We start from the raw sequence: 15,177 nt of genomic DNA, 5'->3' as shown, positions 1-15,177 counted from the left end.
TACAAAAACAGGGAGAGGGGACTGTTGCGAAATAAATATAAACAAATTATATTATTATATCCACTAGTTTGGGTCTCTTTGTAATTTTATCTCACATATAATATTTGTTTCCTCATACAGAGATCCCAAAACAAGACAATCAATATTAAATAACAGATTTATTTATATTAAAGCCTCAATTCATAAATGTTAATGCATAATCAGTAAATATGTAAACACCGATTTAAAAACCTCTAAAAATCAAACCTTTCTACCCCAACCATGGCTTCTATGGTATATTCTATCTGACTCTCATTTAGTATTCATTCTCATGATTCCAAATTTAAACTTATTTCACTCTTAGAATTAATGTATCCAAATAATTGTACTTATTTGAAAAAATATATAAATTCCATTGCAACAATGTATCACGCGTATCCTTGAATTTCAGCACTTGTATCCACTCTTTATGTTTGTATGATCTTGTAACCTGAATGTCAATTGGCTTATCATCAAGTAGCAGGCAACTCAGTGTCTCACATCCATCCACAAATTTCTGAATAGCAATTGCCAAATAAGCACAACAATATTTTTTATTCCAGAGTCGTTTTCACACTTTCTTTGTTTTACATGACATACCAAAGGCCTGCAGGTATACACGCAAAATTGTTTTAAATGTATCCTTTTTCACTAGGAGTAAACTTTGTTTCAATGAGCTGTAAGGGTACCAACAAAGTTGTCCACATCTATAACTCCTCTTTACAACTGTGGTGAGCAAAAAAACATTCAGTGAGCAGCAGTTCTCCGGTCAAAACCTTCTTAAAATGAGAGATCAGTAGGGAATAGCTAAACAGGTTTGGTTTGAGACAGGCTACGGTAAGTCAGATAACTCCTCTTTACAACTGTGGTGTGCAGGTAAGCTTCTTAGAACACACAACACATCAAACCTTGAAGCAGATGAGCTTTAACAGCAGGAGTCCCACTCCTCTCAGCCAAGAGCACTGCATGAGGCTGCAGTGGGTACAGGCTCTGCAAAACTGGATATTTGAAGACAGGAAAAATGTAACCTACGCCGATGAATCTTAATTTATGCTGAGGCACACTAATAGTATGGTCAGAATTTGGCATCAAAAGCATTAATCCATTGACCCAACCTGCCTTGTCTCAACACTCCAGGCTGGTGGTGCAAATGTCTGGACAATGTTTTTATGGACCTTTAATACCAATCATGGCTTAAATGCCATAGCCTTCAATGTGCATCCCTTTATGATTACATGTAGTTTACTGTAGTGTCCCTAATAAAGTTCTCGGTGAGTCTACATTATTTGGTGCATTGTCTGCCTCTTCTCTGATTCCTTTGTGTGCTCTCTCAAACCTTCCCTCTACCTCCCTATTGGTACTTCCAAGCTGTCTATAGCGATAGCAGGTGATATTAATAGGGACATGTAAGTGGCAGTGAAATATTAAAACCGTAATCTACCCACTCCTGAAAGCAGATTGTTTAATTAAATGTTTTATGTTAACAGCCATCCCACTGTTCACTATCCACATTCTGTTGTCCTCAATGTAATGATTTAAGTTATTCTATTTTTATTTGTTCTGTTCTTCTAGTAAGTTCAGTTACTGTCAATAATTAGGTAGGAAGGAGGACCTTTGAACACAAGGCCATCTGTGGGAAGTGGGAATTAGTTACTTTAGTTGTAAACTCTAACCCCTGTTTTATAGAGTGCAGGCAGCATTCAGGTTCACTTTTATAACAATCCGGTATCATCTTTTGTCCTCTGAGACACTAAAGCACAGAAACTGATGTGTCACTGCTGGTGACAACTCCATTTTGCTCATGTTTTCTTTTATTAAACCCTCTATAAATAGACCCTATTTGTGCTTGCTTATTACTTGAGTACTAGGCACTGTGTACTTTCTAGAGACAAGTTTAGCAAAACCCATGTGCAAACTAGAACTGCAACCATTTAATGCCACGGACTTGTGCATCAGTCGCAATGGGGTCGATTTACTACAAGAGTAGAGGCTGTTCACCTAGCAAAGTATATAGTTATGTAAATTGAATATTAGTAAATAAGGTAAAGCTGTGTTTACTTTGAATACCTAATCATATGTTTACATGACCCCTGCTTCACCTTATTCAATAACAATAACATTGAAAAGTTAACATTTACTTTGCTGGGTGAACAGCCTCTATTCCTTTTGTAAATCAACCAGTCATGCAGTACACCACTATACATTCTGCTACCAACGTGAATGAATGATTATGAAACGCTTCATTCATCCCAGTGGTTTAAGAACTGCTTTCTGTAGTGAAAGTCCAGGTCACAAGATTTTGCATTTTCATACAAGTGCCAAGGTATTTTTATGCGTTGGGTTTTCCAAAGCTTTACTTTTGATATTTCCCCATTTTAATCACCTAAACAATTATATTGCAAAAAACACAAACGCATACACGCATGCACACACACTTGTGTACACACTCCATGACTTAATGTTTTCAGGTTCACAAGAATTTGTCTATTTATGTGTGTAGTCACATTCTGTAATTATATTTATTTATTCTATCTATTTCTTGTCTACCAGGTTGTTGCACTTAGTAAAAGAAGCAAAGAAGCAGAAGCAGCCTTCCTGAGTGTATACAAGCAATTAATTGAAGCACCAGGTGATTTCCCTTTCATTGCCGTGGTTTTGTGCTAAATTATTTTATGTGCACACGTTTTATAAGATTCACAGAAAAACCCAACAAAAGTCTGTTTTAAAGTCACCATCATAAACTAAACAAGTGAAGATTTGCCTTGTTATAGGGAACATAATATATAAATGTTAATACATGTTAATTGTGCCTAAGCAGTACTCTGAAAAATGTACCTTTTGGCTGAAATTCCTACAGTGTACTTCCTGGTATGTAAATGTGCCTACACCCTCATAGCTGTATATCTGCAATGTGAGATCAAAGGCACTAATACCTCTGACTGCTAGTCTCAGGAGATTTGCACTTAGATTTGGTGATGTCACTACTGTGCTGATCACTGTTCTCCTTGTTTGAGACTCTGACACAAGGAAGTAAAGTCTTGCCTCTGTACTAAGACAGCTGCTTCCACACAGTGCAGAACAAGTGATGGTAAGTCAGTAACTGGGAAAAGATCAGCTGCAGGGGGAATCACAGGTTATATTGGCGACACATTCTTATCCCTGTGCCTGGCTATATTGGGCACATCTTCCACAGGTAATTTCCTCAAAGCTCTCAAAATGTTTCCAAACATGACTGATACATTCAGTGAAGAATTTGATTAATTGCCCACTATTTATCTCCATAATCGTACAAGGCAGTAGGAGATGAACATGCCTATTGAATACCACACTCATTCAAATTGTGATTGGCTGCAAGTAATAATGAATTGTGAGAACGTCCAAATCTTCCACCCAGAAAATGTTACTGTATGACCTCTTGAAGGTAGGTTAGACACCGTTGTGTTTTTTTTTTAAAGCTGCAGGTTTCATTTTCAAGTTAGACTACCTACACAAACATTACAAATTACTTAAGTAATTATTCTGACTTTTTCACTTTTCAGAGTGGACCACAAACATGTTCTAACATTGACAGCAGTAGAAACGTTTTTTAAAAGTGGCAACTGTAATGTTTGTGAACATTGCCTTCCTGACTAAGCAGATTTGTCTGGCTTAAATGGTTGTTGCCATTTAAAGAGTCTGCTAAAATACCAAAGACCATGCATTAGAATATAGAAAAAAAAAATATTTTTGACCATAGCAACCACAGAACTTACAACTATAATTTCTACAGTTCAGGTTCTGAAAATGAAAGACTTCTGACTGGTTCGTATAGATAAGAAATTGTCTTGTTACCACTGTATTCATTCTTCAGACCCTTTAAGACTACCAGTCATTTACTTTAAAGTGTAATGGCACAAACACTTTTTGTTTTGGGTAGGGTATGGCAGGGTTAGAAAGTTTGTCAGCTTTTTAGAGATTTCTTTTCACTTCTTGTCCCAGTGACAGTGTTGTCAGGAGGAGATGAATTGAGGGGAAATGTACTCAGTGACACAGAAAACAATGAACGCTTAACAGGATCCAGCCATACTCCATTCTATCCAAAATTAAGAAAACATATTTGGCTAGTGTTACATTTTGAATTTAGATGTTGTAATTAAAACAACCGCAGCAGTTCTGCAAGGGTCTCTTGGCCATCTGGGGCCTCCAAAAGTCTGTCAACACAAATCATCTGCAGATCAAACCTGGCTGGTGTGATATCTCTGCAAGAATGTTGATTGGTGTCCTTACAGTGTGTGTAATTAGACCACAGAGGGAACTGTAAATCTTTTTGATATTGTTCACACAGATGTGATGTGAAGTAAATGGAAAAAAGAGCATCAGAATGTGTTAAAAAGTGTCATTAATGGCAGTCCTATAGCAGATAGTTGCATTTAGATTTCCTTGCAAGTCTTTTCTCTTGATGGCAGATTCTGTCTTGTGTGTTTAAGCTTTTGTGTGTTAATAATTGACATACTATTTATTTACACCTTGACTAATAATATGCCAGCAGAAGTCTGTAAATCCACAGTAGCTATGGGAAATGGACATTTTTTTTAGGCTTTAACGTGTTAATTAAATATCAAAAGTAATTTTCAAAATTTTTAAATCTGCAGCTTTTATTAAAATAATACCTGGTGGTCCTGACATGAAGGTTCTTGTTCAGGAACTTCCTGGTATAGAGTGACAACGATTTTGCCACCCTGTCACACTCCCTCCCAGTTTTGACTGCAAGCGACTCTGCCAATGCTTTCTCCACAGACATGTTAAACTATTTACACTATCGGGAAACCCACCCTGATAAATGACATGCAGTCATAGGTGGGGTGCATCCATGTTGACAGGAAGGGGCTTCAATGAGGCTGCAGGAGATCAGCAACAGTGCTTTAGCAAACTAAATGTCATTTGGTTAGGGCTTACATCTACTTTAGTTTTGTGAGCAGAGTGAGCACAGGTCCAGTGAGTGCTGATTAACACGTCTCCATTTTACTATCATAAATCAAATCCTCAGATTAGAAGGATAAAGAAATGCTTAACCCTAAAACTAAAAGTGACACATATAAGGCTGGGTTCACACCTAGGCGTATTGAATATGCGCGTTTGTCGCGTGTTTCGTGACAAGCGTTTTTACCACAATTCGCGTTAAAAAACGCACGACAAATGCGTTTCCGAGGGCTACTTGGCTGTATCCCAATGGAAACGCGCGACAAAAACGCCCCAAAGAAGCTCCTGTACTTCTTTGGGCGTAGGACGTTTTGTAGTGCGTTCATACGGCCTGTAATACGCCCAGGTGTGAACCATACCCATAGGAAATAATGGGATTTTGGTGTTTGAGCGTTTCGAACACGCTACAAAACACCCAGGTGTGAACCAGGCCTAAGAAAAAAATGTCTGGAGCGTTCTATTGCCTTGAGCTACCCCGTACAGCAGTGTTTTCCTGAATGCATAGTACCTAGAATAAGATAAGCCCCAAATGGCAACGTGAAAAGCTCATCCATTGCCTGAGACAGGATTCTCTCCTTGCATTATGACAGAAACAGTCTTGGAATGGCAAAGTGCTCATCCAGAAGAAGAATAGTTGCTAACTTTGATGTGGAGGCGTCATGAGTGTCACCTGATGTCTCTGGCCAGTGCATAGAAATACCTTTGGAAATACTTTCAGACAATCAAGACAAGACAGCCTTATTTAAAATCATTAACTTTAAACGACAATAGTATCTGGCAACATTCAGTGTACAGATGGTTGACTGAAAAAGACCAACAGCTTCTACTATATTTGCCAAGTTGTGGCGTATGCTGTGCAAAGTGGGCTGAAATGCTTAAAGCTTCTTTATATTTGAAGCACATTGCTTTTGATTAGCATTCCCACATCTGCTTTGTCAAAACCAGTTAGTGTTTTAACAGATTATAGTGCTTGCTGGAAACAAAGAATGTTCCCTAATGGTGCTTACATCTCTCACAAACACATTGATTGACTGGTTGTGACTAATTGCTTTAGATTATATAGAAATTACAAAAGGTGATCCTCAGTTTAAGACTCATGAGTGCGAGTCTAATTCTTTTTAATATTAAACCCTAAAATCTCTGAAACCTAAAAGGCCATAATCTTTGGTGGCTCTTACCAAGAAGCTTAGCTCCTTATTTTTTTTATTTTCCAACGAACTGTACAGTAAACGAAATGTAATTTAATTTATTCAAGCTATTTGTTCATGAAAAAAATACAGTATATCTAGCATCAGTACCTAAAATCTGGCTTAATATCAGCCCGCTATAATCCTTTGCACATCAGCAATGATACGTGGAAGGAGCACTTTTATTTTTTTTGTTAGCAGGTTTTTTTCCACAGTACTGTCGGTCTAAGGCAGGGTACTAAAGGTGGAGGGAACAGGTTTGACATAATTATTCTGCTGGTCCATTTTTCTCCACTTTTAGGCTGGAATGGGTCCTGGCCATGCTGTACTGCTCAGCTACAGACTTTCAAACAAGTCTGCCTGAACAGAGCTACGAAAGCTCACATTTTTGCATTTCAAATGTAAATTTAGCTTTAAGATTGTAATACAAGTATACTAAGTGAAACTGGAACTAGTAGTGTTTCCCAAAACCTGCTCTACAGTACTAGCACTGTATTGCACAAGCATGCATGCAGGGGTGTATCTACTGCAAGGCAAACTAGGCATTTGCCTAGGGCAGCACTTTCCGGGGGGGCGGCAGAAAAGGCTGCCCCAAACCAATGAGGTGGACAGGGCCGGACTTGCCTTTGGGCATACTGGGCACTTGTCCATTGGGCCGAGGCTGGGCAGCACAGAATCAGCAAGCAGTGGCTGCCTAATGAGGCAAACTAGTCGGCCGCAAGGCCCTAAGACTGGCTGCCTAATTAGAGAGCTGCCCAGTAGAGGGGAGGGCCCAGTGAGATGTGGTCCAGCTGGATTTGTACAGGTCGTGGAGGAGAAGCAGCGGGTGGCTTGTCGCTGGCCATATTGCTCAAGTGATTTGATGGCGGGATGTCCCAGAAGCAGGCTGGGGACTGCAATGTATCCGGTTGGTACTGGTGGCATTTCGAGCTGCAGGTAAGAGGAGCAGCACATGTATGCAGGGAAAGGCACAATTCACAGTCCTCCTGAGACCCCACACAGCCCACCATAGACCTCACACAGCCCACCATAAATCCTGCACAGCTCTCCTGAGACCCCGTGTGCGCTGTATCCAGTGACTGACAGGTTGTGCAAAATGTCCTAAACAGGATGGGGTGCAGCAAATTTAGATTGAGGGGGGTGCCCGAATTTAGTCTTGCCTAGGGCAGCGCAAAACCAAAATACACCACTGCGTGCATGTGTTTTAAAGCCCAGTGAGCTTTCAGTTTAAATTAGCCGAATACATTTGTGTGCATCAAAACAAAAGGTCTGCAAAGTCATACACTTTGTTTTCTTTAAGAATCAGCCACAGCCTAGTAAACAAGTAAAAAAAGTCTGTGCCCTTGCAAAATGCTGCAGTGTGGGAGTCTTTCTGTGTGGAAGTAGTAATCTCTGTGCATAGGTCTGACATGCCTGAGTTCTCCAAACAGTGGGGAGTATGAGCTTTGCTGGTTATGGAGCTACAGTGTAGAGTCAGTGGGGGTGTGTTTGAGCTCTGCATTAAGATCACTGCTTACTCACAGAGATCAAGGGTCCTACTCTGCAGCCTCTGGCTGGGGACAGGCATTTTCAATATGAAGAGAATTAACTAAAAGACTTTGGAATTTTGGACATGGAATCTATTTAGTTGATTTAAACTAAGGGTTCAACTGGGCTCTAACATAGTCAGCACCCGAGTGCTTCTCTTATTATGGAAAGCCAAGCATGTTATAGAGACATGCATTTCTGCCCAAAGACTTGCTCCAGGATTCATTTGCTAAAAGTTTCAAGAGAGACTTTGGGAGAGCAATAGAAATTTTGCTTGTGGCTGGAAATTGGAAATTGTGGAAATTGTGATGAGCGTCCCATGCCTCTGGGTACCAAGAGACACTAAAGTCCAGATCAAATGCTGCGTGTTTCTTCTGTGGCTGGTAGTGGCAGTCATCACTAGAGTCATCTTACTTTTTCATCACATCCAGGTCAAAAGTGCTAGTCTTAATAGTTCCAGCCTTAGTTTAAATACCAGGAAACAGAGATGATTGTATGTATCCATACATTGTATACAAAATATGTCTGTGCCTTGACACAGGGACCCTTTTGGCCCTAAATGTTGGTTTTCTCAAATACAATAAAACTTTTGAATGAAAGAAGGTCCAAACCCTGACTGCGTGACATTTAATTGGTTAATTGGCCAAGCTCTGTGCACCATACATAGCTGCATTGTTTTATATAAAATATTGTTTTTGCCTTTATTACAGTTTTTTAGTGTTTCTGATCTCCACCAGCCTCTTTGCAACCAATTCCTGTCTGCATATATGTGCTCCATCGGTAGCTGCATTTTATTGCTCAGGATGGGCTTCATGATGTGGAACATGCCTGCACAATAGGCATTGGCTTGGTTGCTTATTGACTCTACCAGAAGTGCACGCGACAGAGTGGCAGTGCAGAAGAGCATTTAGGAAACAGGGTCAAAGCATTGCACCCCAATGGAACAGTGACCTTTATTGCATTAACATGTTAAACATTATATGAGATTTTATTGATTGTGTTTACATCTACATTAATGAAGACTGTTCTGTGGTTCGGACAGCTGCATACATACAAAGGTAACATCTGTGTGCTGCTTTGATCACGCATTGGTGGATTGCTACAGTTGGATGTGCAGTAGGTACCATACTATTATACATAGACATTTTGTAGCCCTAGAGATATAAACATGTTTGTAATTTTCACAGGTTTTAACATATTGTAATAGAGCAGTCACCTCAAATGAACAATAATTTGTTATTAAATTGTGTTATGTGTAAAACAGTCAAAGATCTTTTCACCTAAGACAACAAGCTTTCATACTGTTAATCTAGTAATAGTAATAATATACTGTAAAGTGTTCCATAACAAACAGCAGAACAAAACTAAATATATACTGTATATCAAAGAACACATCTCTCAATGAAAGTTTAAAAAAAAGCACTATGAAGAGAAAAAAAGAAGGCTTCCACTCCAGTTGAGCACTGGAACTACATTCCCACATGATTCCATTATGTGCATCCCCTCCAACATGACCCTCTCCAAAAAGTATAAAATATTCACCCCTTGAACTTCTCATTGCCTTTCTGAATAAAATTGCCTGGCCTTTGGTGATTTGTGATTAAAAACATGCTTCTAGAGAACCCCTTGAATATGACTAGAGGATCTTAATCAGAAGTAGTAGTAATCAAAGGTAGAGAGTTTAGGAGTAGAGTATTTTGTACCTTATTAAAAGGATTGTAATGGAGGATCTCCATGTGTTCTCTTTTTTAGTTTACCTTGTGTGGGTAATATTTTTTCAAGCTTTATTGTACCACCACTTTTAATTCCTGGAACAGGTAAGCAGTGAGGGGTGGGTTTAAAAGTGTGATTAGTTGCTTGGTGCTCTTTAGCAAATGATTGCAGTCAGTGTTAGCCCAGTGGTTATATAGTAAAGGGTTTAGAAGGATGTGTATTATGGAAAGCTGCACAAATCTTAGTGTGTACAACAGCATCTGCTAGTGGCTGCTGGTGAAACTGTGCTTTCCTGTGTAAAGCTCTGAACTATAATTGTTGGTGTGTTAATGTAAATGAAATACGAAGGGTTTAACAGAAATATACTTTCTTATACCTGGACCAGGTTTAAAATATTGCCTAGTCAAATAAAGATGGTAACATTAACTATACCTATTTTATAATAATATTTAGAGGTGCAACGAAATTACAATTTTAAACTGAAAATAAAAAAAAAGTGTTCGGACATATCACACCCCATTAAGATCTTATTATGATTGAAACAATGTCAGTAGAGTTTTTCATACCATTCTTACAGTGAATCCTAAATTGTGCTAACTTGGGCTGGTGGATATTAAGGAGATTCCACCCGACATACAGACACCTATTAATAGTTCATAGTTCATTCATAATTGTTTCTATCTTGCAAAATTGTACCACAGTCATGGATAGCCCCAGCTCCACCAGACCTTGAAATGTGGATAGTTTCAGTTAATGATATCCTACTATGAGAAAGGTTAGTTTATAATAAAAGAGGGTGTCAACTTAAATTCAGTAAACTATGGGACAACTGGTTGGATATGCCAGACCTGGCCCCTATAATTTATAGGCTGCTTTCCTAGTACAATGTGTAGACATTACTATAGCTAGCCTTAGACTCACTACACCTTTGAGGTATCATATTTAATGTTATACAATGAAAGCTGACTCCTAATCTCTCTTGTCACTTGTTGGGCGTTTGGTGAAGAGTCTCGTCTTCCCTTGCCCTTCTTTCAAGGTTTATGTGTTGTAGCTATATTATAACCCCTGAAAATTATTTTTGAAAAGAAAAAATGTTCTCACTGGTCCCAACTCTATACTTTTTTACTACCATTTAAAATAACACGTATCTCAAATTACACATTTTCTACCTTTTGCCCATAATATATCTGTTAAACCTCAAACCACTCAAAGGGTATAGCAGAAAAAAAGTGTCATTCAGTGATTCAAAATTGTAAGAAACAGAGCTGCATGTGCAGCTTTTTCAAATGACAGTCTCATAATCCAATCAGAAATGCTGAATCTGCTACAAACCTTTTATATTTTTAAAAAACTTTCTTTGAAAATAAGCTAGTCTAAATCTAAAGACATGAATGTCCATCTTCTTACAGTTACTCGAGAAGTATAAATCCTGCTTTTCTTTATAGTGGTAACCTCTTTTAAAAAAGTATCTTTGTATCCGCTTAAACACGGAATTATTTTTATCTGAACTTAAAAACTCTTCAAAATAAATTTTTATGAAATCTCTCTATGAAAAAAAAGGATTTTTTTCTTGGCTTGGTAGGGCATCTGTAAATAGGATGAATGTACTATCTTGCTTGTTATGTGTAATGCAGACCATTCCCTTAATTCCAACTAAATTCTTCTTTAAAGTGAACCTTTCCATTCGCCAAACCTGTAAACATAATGGTACCTTGGGCTCAATTAGCTGTGAGCACCTAGTGTTGAAATAGCTCAGTTTTTGGGAACAGACTAGAGCAGAGTTTTTCTTCATTGACTCTACACAAACGAGTTATTTTTACGCCGAATAGATCATATTTGGCAGCAATTTTTGTAAACATTGAAAAAAGAAAGCTTGCTTTAACAGCCTTTAAAGTATATGTAAATCAATCACAAAATAAATCACATAAGCTTTAATATGTTAATGTACTTTAAAATAATTTTCTATGTGTAAATCTACAGAATTCTTTAAAATAATACCTAGTTGTGTGCCAAGGTCTTTCTTCGGACACTTCCTGTTATAGGATAGCAATTCTCTGCCCCTATCTCCTTATTGTGCTTCTGTGTTATCACGCTGTCACATGAGCTATTGATGGAGACTACAGGTGCCCATTTTAACACACAATGCCTAGGCATAGTATATTACTTAAAAAAAGGCACTTGTTCATTATATGATATACAGCGCTTTAGTGAACTAAAGTCATTCAGTTATGATTTACATTTAACAGGGCTGGTTAGCAATGTTTATATAGGCTAGTAGTCATAAGTACAACCCATCATTTTTACATCAGACCCTCTTACCCTCCTCACTGTGTTTCCTCCTTAAAATATCATTATGCTAAGAAGATGGGTTGTACTTATGACTACTATAAAAATTGCTAACCAGCCCTGTTAAAAGTAAATCATAACTAAATGACTTTAGTTCACTAAAGCACTGTATATCATATCATTAACAAGTGCCTTTTTTTAAATAACAACCAATTGACACCTACAAGGTTAATCTGTATTTCTTATTTTTTCGTAATGATTGTATTCAAGTTTTGAGAAATGTGACAGCGGATCCACCTGTAAATGCTATATCTGACACTTGAGCAATCTCTTTATTGCTTTATGTACATTAGACACTTCCACTGTGGAGATCCATTCACATATTGGTTCCCTGTTCCCCTCACACCTTAAGAAAGGTTTTGCCTTGGCAGGGGAAAGAATCATTACCTGATTTCTTGGCTGTAACTATTTGGCCTTTTAAACATATTACTAAACCAATAGTTCAAGTTAAGAAATTAAAACACTGGCCACTTGTTTTTATCCGATCATTTGATGAGTTAATTTTGATATTTAAATAGAATCTAGAAGATATTGATCAAGTTTCATAGAATTAAATTAAAATGAAGATGATCAGATAGATTTTCATTCTGATAATTTTGCTTGATCCAAGAATAATGCAGAACTGAACAAACTGTTTGGTTTCTGAGCATACCCTCCAAGTTCCTCTGTGCCGCTTCCCCAAACCTCTGGTTGGGGAGCGTGCATTCATAAATTCATACGGTTTACACAGGAACCCACAAGACAAGGGAGTCACCCGAGAAGAGGAAACGTGGGACAGCGATCTGCGGACCTGCTACATTAGGAAGAAAGGAATGCTTTCAAAGAAGACAAAGCCACAAACAAGGTAAGTACCCAGGTCAGCTGCTAGAATTGCTAAAATGTGTCAACATTTTAATATTTTGCTTGTCCCAAAGTTATTTTAATCAGTTTAAAGTGTATGTAAAAATGACCTTACCTTATTTGCTCTTATTTCTTCTCTTAAATATACAATTGAAAGCATTTTGTAATATTTATTAGACAAGTGTAAAAAATACCTGCTCATCCTGCCACAAATCCAGTAAGCTTGTAAGCTCCTGTCCACTCTGTGCTGCACTGAAATCTCAAACATTATGAGATCTGCCTAGCTCACCTATGTGAACTACATAATACCTCCCGCTATGTTACAGATATAAGTAAAGGTGGTGGCGTAGGTCTAATCAGGTGTGACCAGCCTAGGATGACAAGCTGCACCCCAGTCAATACTGTATAGTACTGTACTTGGTGAGCATTGTTACTTAGGGCAAGAAGTGTGCTACTGGTAAGATCACCAGGTGAAAATAAAGGAAAAAGAGTGGGAAGAAGAAAACTAATGCAGCCATCACATGTAAGAACTGGTAAGTTGCAATATATTACATTTTTCTTTATGAGTTTAGATATTCTTTAAATTTAAAGAAATTGCTATTGGTTTAATTTCCAGCTGATCAAAACCACAAAACAATTATTTTAACTATCCTGATTGATTTAAATAGTTCTAAACAATTGGATCAACAAAGGCAAATTAATAATTTGTGCTGTATCGAACAATTTTCGATATGTGACTTGCTAGCATTAGACAACTTTATCTGCAGAACAGTGAAAAAAATTGTGTGTACCAGCTCATAAGTGCTCAATCAGCATTAGAATATAAGAAACCAATTATAAACTTCTGATGAGTACTGCACACCTGACCTACTCCATAAGATGTTCCCTAAGGGCTTTTTCTCACCAGATAATCTGTCATGTGTTAGGCTGCATTTTACAACACTAGCAAAATATAAGGACATGGGAAAATTCACTGTTTCAATAGGACCAGTCATCCAGCAATTCAGATGTGGAAGAGCTGTCCAGTCTGCAGATTCCTCTTCTGGATCACGAGTGGTCCCTGCCGCTGGGCAACCAATAAGAAATGTCCCTGTCACACCTTAATAAGGACCCCTTCCCCTGTACACAGAGGAGAGAAGATTTGGGACAAAACATCACATGCCCACGGATTTTGGTAAGTAAAAGGGAAATTAGGTAAAGTTTTTTTTTTATTTCAGAGATTAGAAAGTGGGGGTATGTCTGTGGGGGCCGTCCGGAGTGTAGCTGTAATTGGAGCTGTGAATTAGCACTGCACACTGGTGCCAGTTCTGTGACTGCGCTGTCGCTAACAGCTGCAGGTCTTAAACTAACAATTGGAAACCAATCAGTGCCTCTCTGTAACCTCTCTGCCTGAGGCTAGGTTCACACCTAGGCGACTCCTGACCGTATGTCAATCCGCACGGTTTTGTGCACGATTGCTGCAAGGTCGGGAGTCACCAAGGTAGGAACCGATCGCACTGTGGGTACCATTATTTTCTAATGGCACCCCAGTTGCGCCGGGCAGATCGCATGGTTTCCCACCGCGATTCCGCCCGTGCAAGTGAACACGATAAAATAAGCCGCAAGTCATGTGTCGTGAAAAAGGTACTTGTACATTTCTTTAGCGATTGCCGCGCGGATGTCACCCCATTGAAATGAATGGGGCCGCATTGGCTGTGTGCACCTGACGCGATGCGCATCCCTGGTGTCGTGCGGTATAGTACAGGTAGGAACCTAGCCTCAAGGTACCACTGTGTTCCTCTCTCTCTCTGCCGTGCAACAGCTTAAGTTGTGCAGAGGCAAAGAGATAGTATTACAAAGTATTACAGGGTTTAAGATACAAAATGAAAGGATAACTAAGTGAAAGAACAAACATTGTATATGTCAGAGCTTACCAGTCCGTAGATGTGCTGACTGCATTCATTTTTATATTATAGGCTTTGAACATTTTCAGCAAGTATAGAAAATATAGATATGTAATATCTGAAGTGCTATTTTAGATGACAGAAATGCCTATTTTAGATGACAGAAATGAGTAATTTGTAACAATATCTGTATGTGATTTATGTGTAATAAAATATTGGTGTGTATGTTTACAACGGTTCAATTGCACTGATTCAAAATAGCACCCTTTTCTGATAGTGTTGTGAATTGAAACCACATATATGATGTATGTCAATGGGAAGTGAGGGAGTTAGGTTCCAGGCCTCTCTCAAAACAAGAAATGGTTCTAAATAGAAACTGGTGTGAACTGAAACCCAGTAAACTTCCTCACTCCATAATGCCAATTGAGTGAGGAAGTGAGGTTCCAAACCTCTCTCTCATTGACGTAAGTAGCATAATACAGGTACATTTTATTTAAAGCTCCTTGTGTGAGCTCATGCAGCAGCTTTAAATATAATGTACCTGTATTTTATTACTTATCTCAATTTTGAGAAAGGTCTGGAACATAACTCCCTTGCTTCCTATTCACTTACATTATATACTGGGTTTCAATTTACACCGGTTTCTATTTACAACCATTCCCTCAGGAACGTAGCCCAAGCATATATATATATATATATATATA

The 15,177-nt window shown here is 38.4% G+C and overlaps 1 protein-coding gene across 1 annotated transcript in view; it reads left to right on the top strand.

Annotated features, from left to right (window-relative positions):
• CUX2 (cut like homeobox 2) overlaps positions 1-15,177 on the top strand; it is a 337,894-nt gene that overhangs the window by 203,550 nt on the left and 119,167 nt on the right. The window contains exon 4 of the mRNA XM_018558332.1: positions 2,569-2,647. Coding sequence (XP_018413834.1) covers positions 2,569-2,647 — 79 coding nt within the window. The remainder of the gene's footprint in view (positions 1-2,568; positions 2,648-15,177) is intronic.

Source organism: Nanorana parkeri, unplaced genomic scaffold (assembly GCF_000935625.1).
Source record: "Nanorana parkeri isolate BGI_ZX_2015 unplaced genomic scaffold, ASM93562v1 scaffold331, whole genome shotgun sequence".
Classification (NCBI taxonomy): domain Eukaryota; kingdom Metazoa; phylum Chordata; class Amphibia; order Anura; family Dicroglossidae; genus Nanorana; species Nanorana parkeri.
This window is presented reverse-complemented; position numbering and strand designations above follow the sequence as displayed.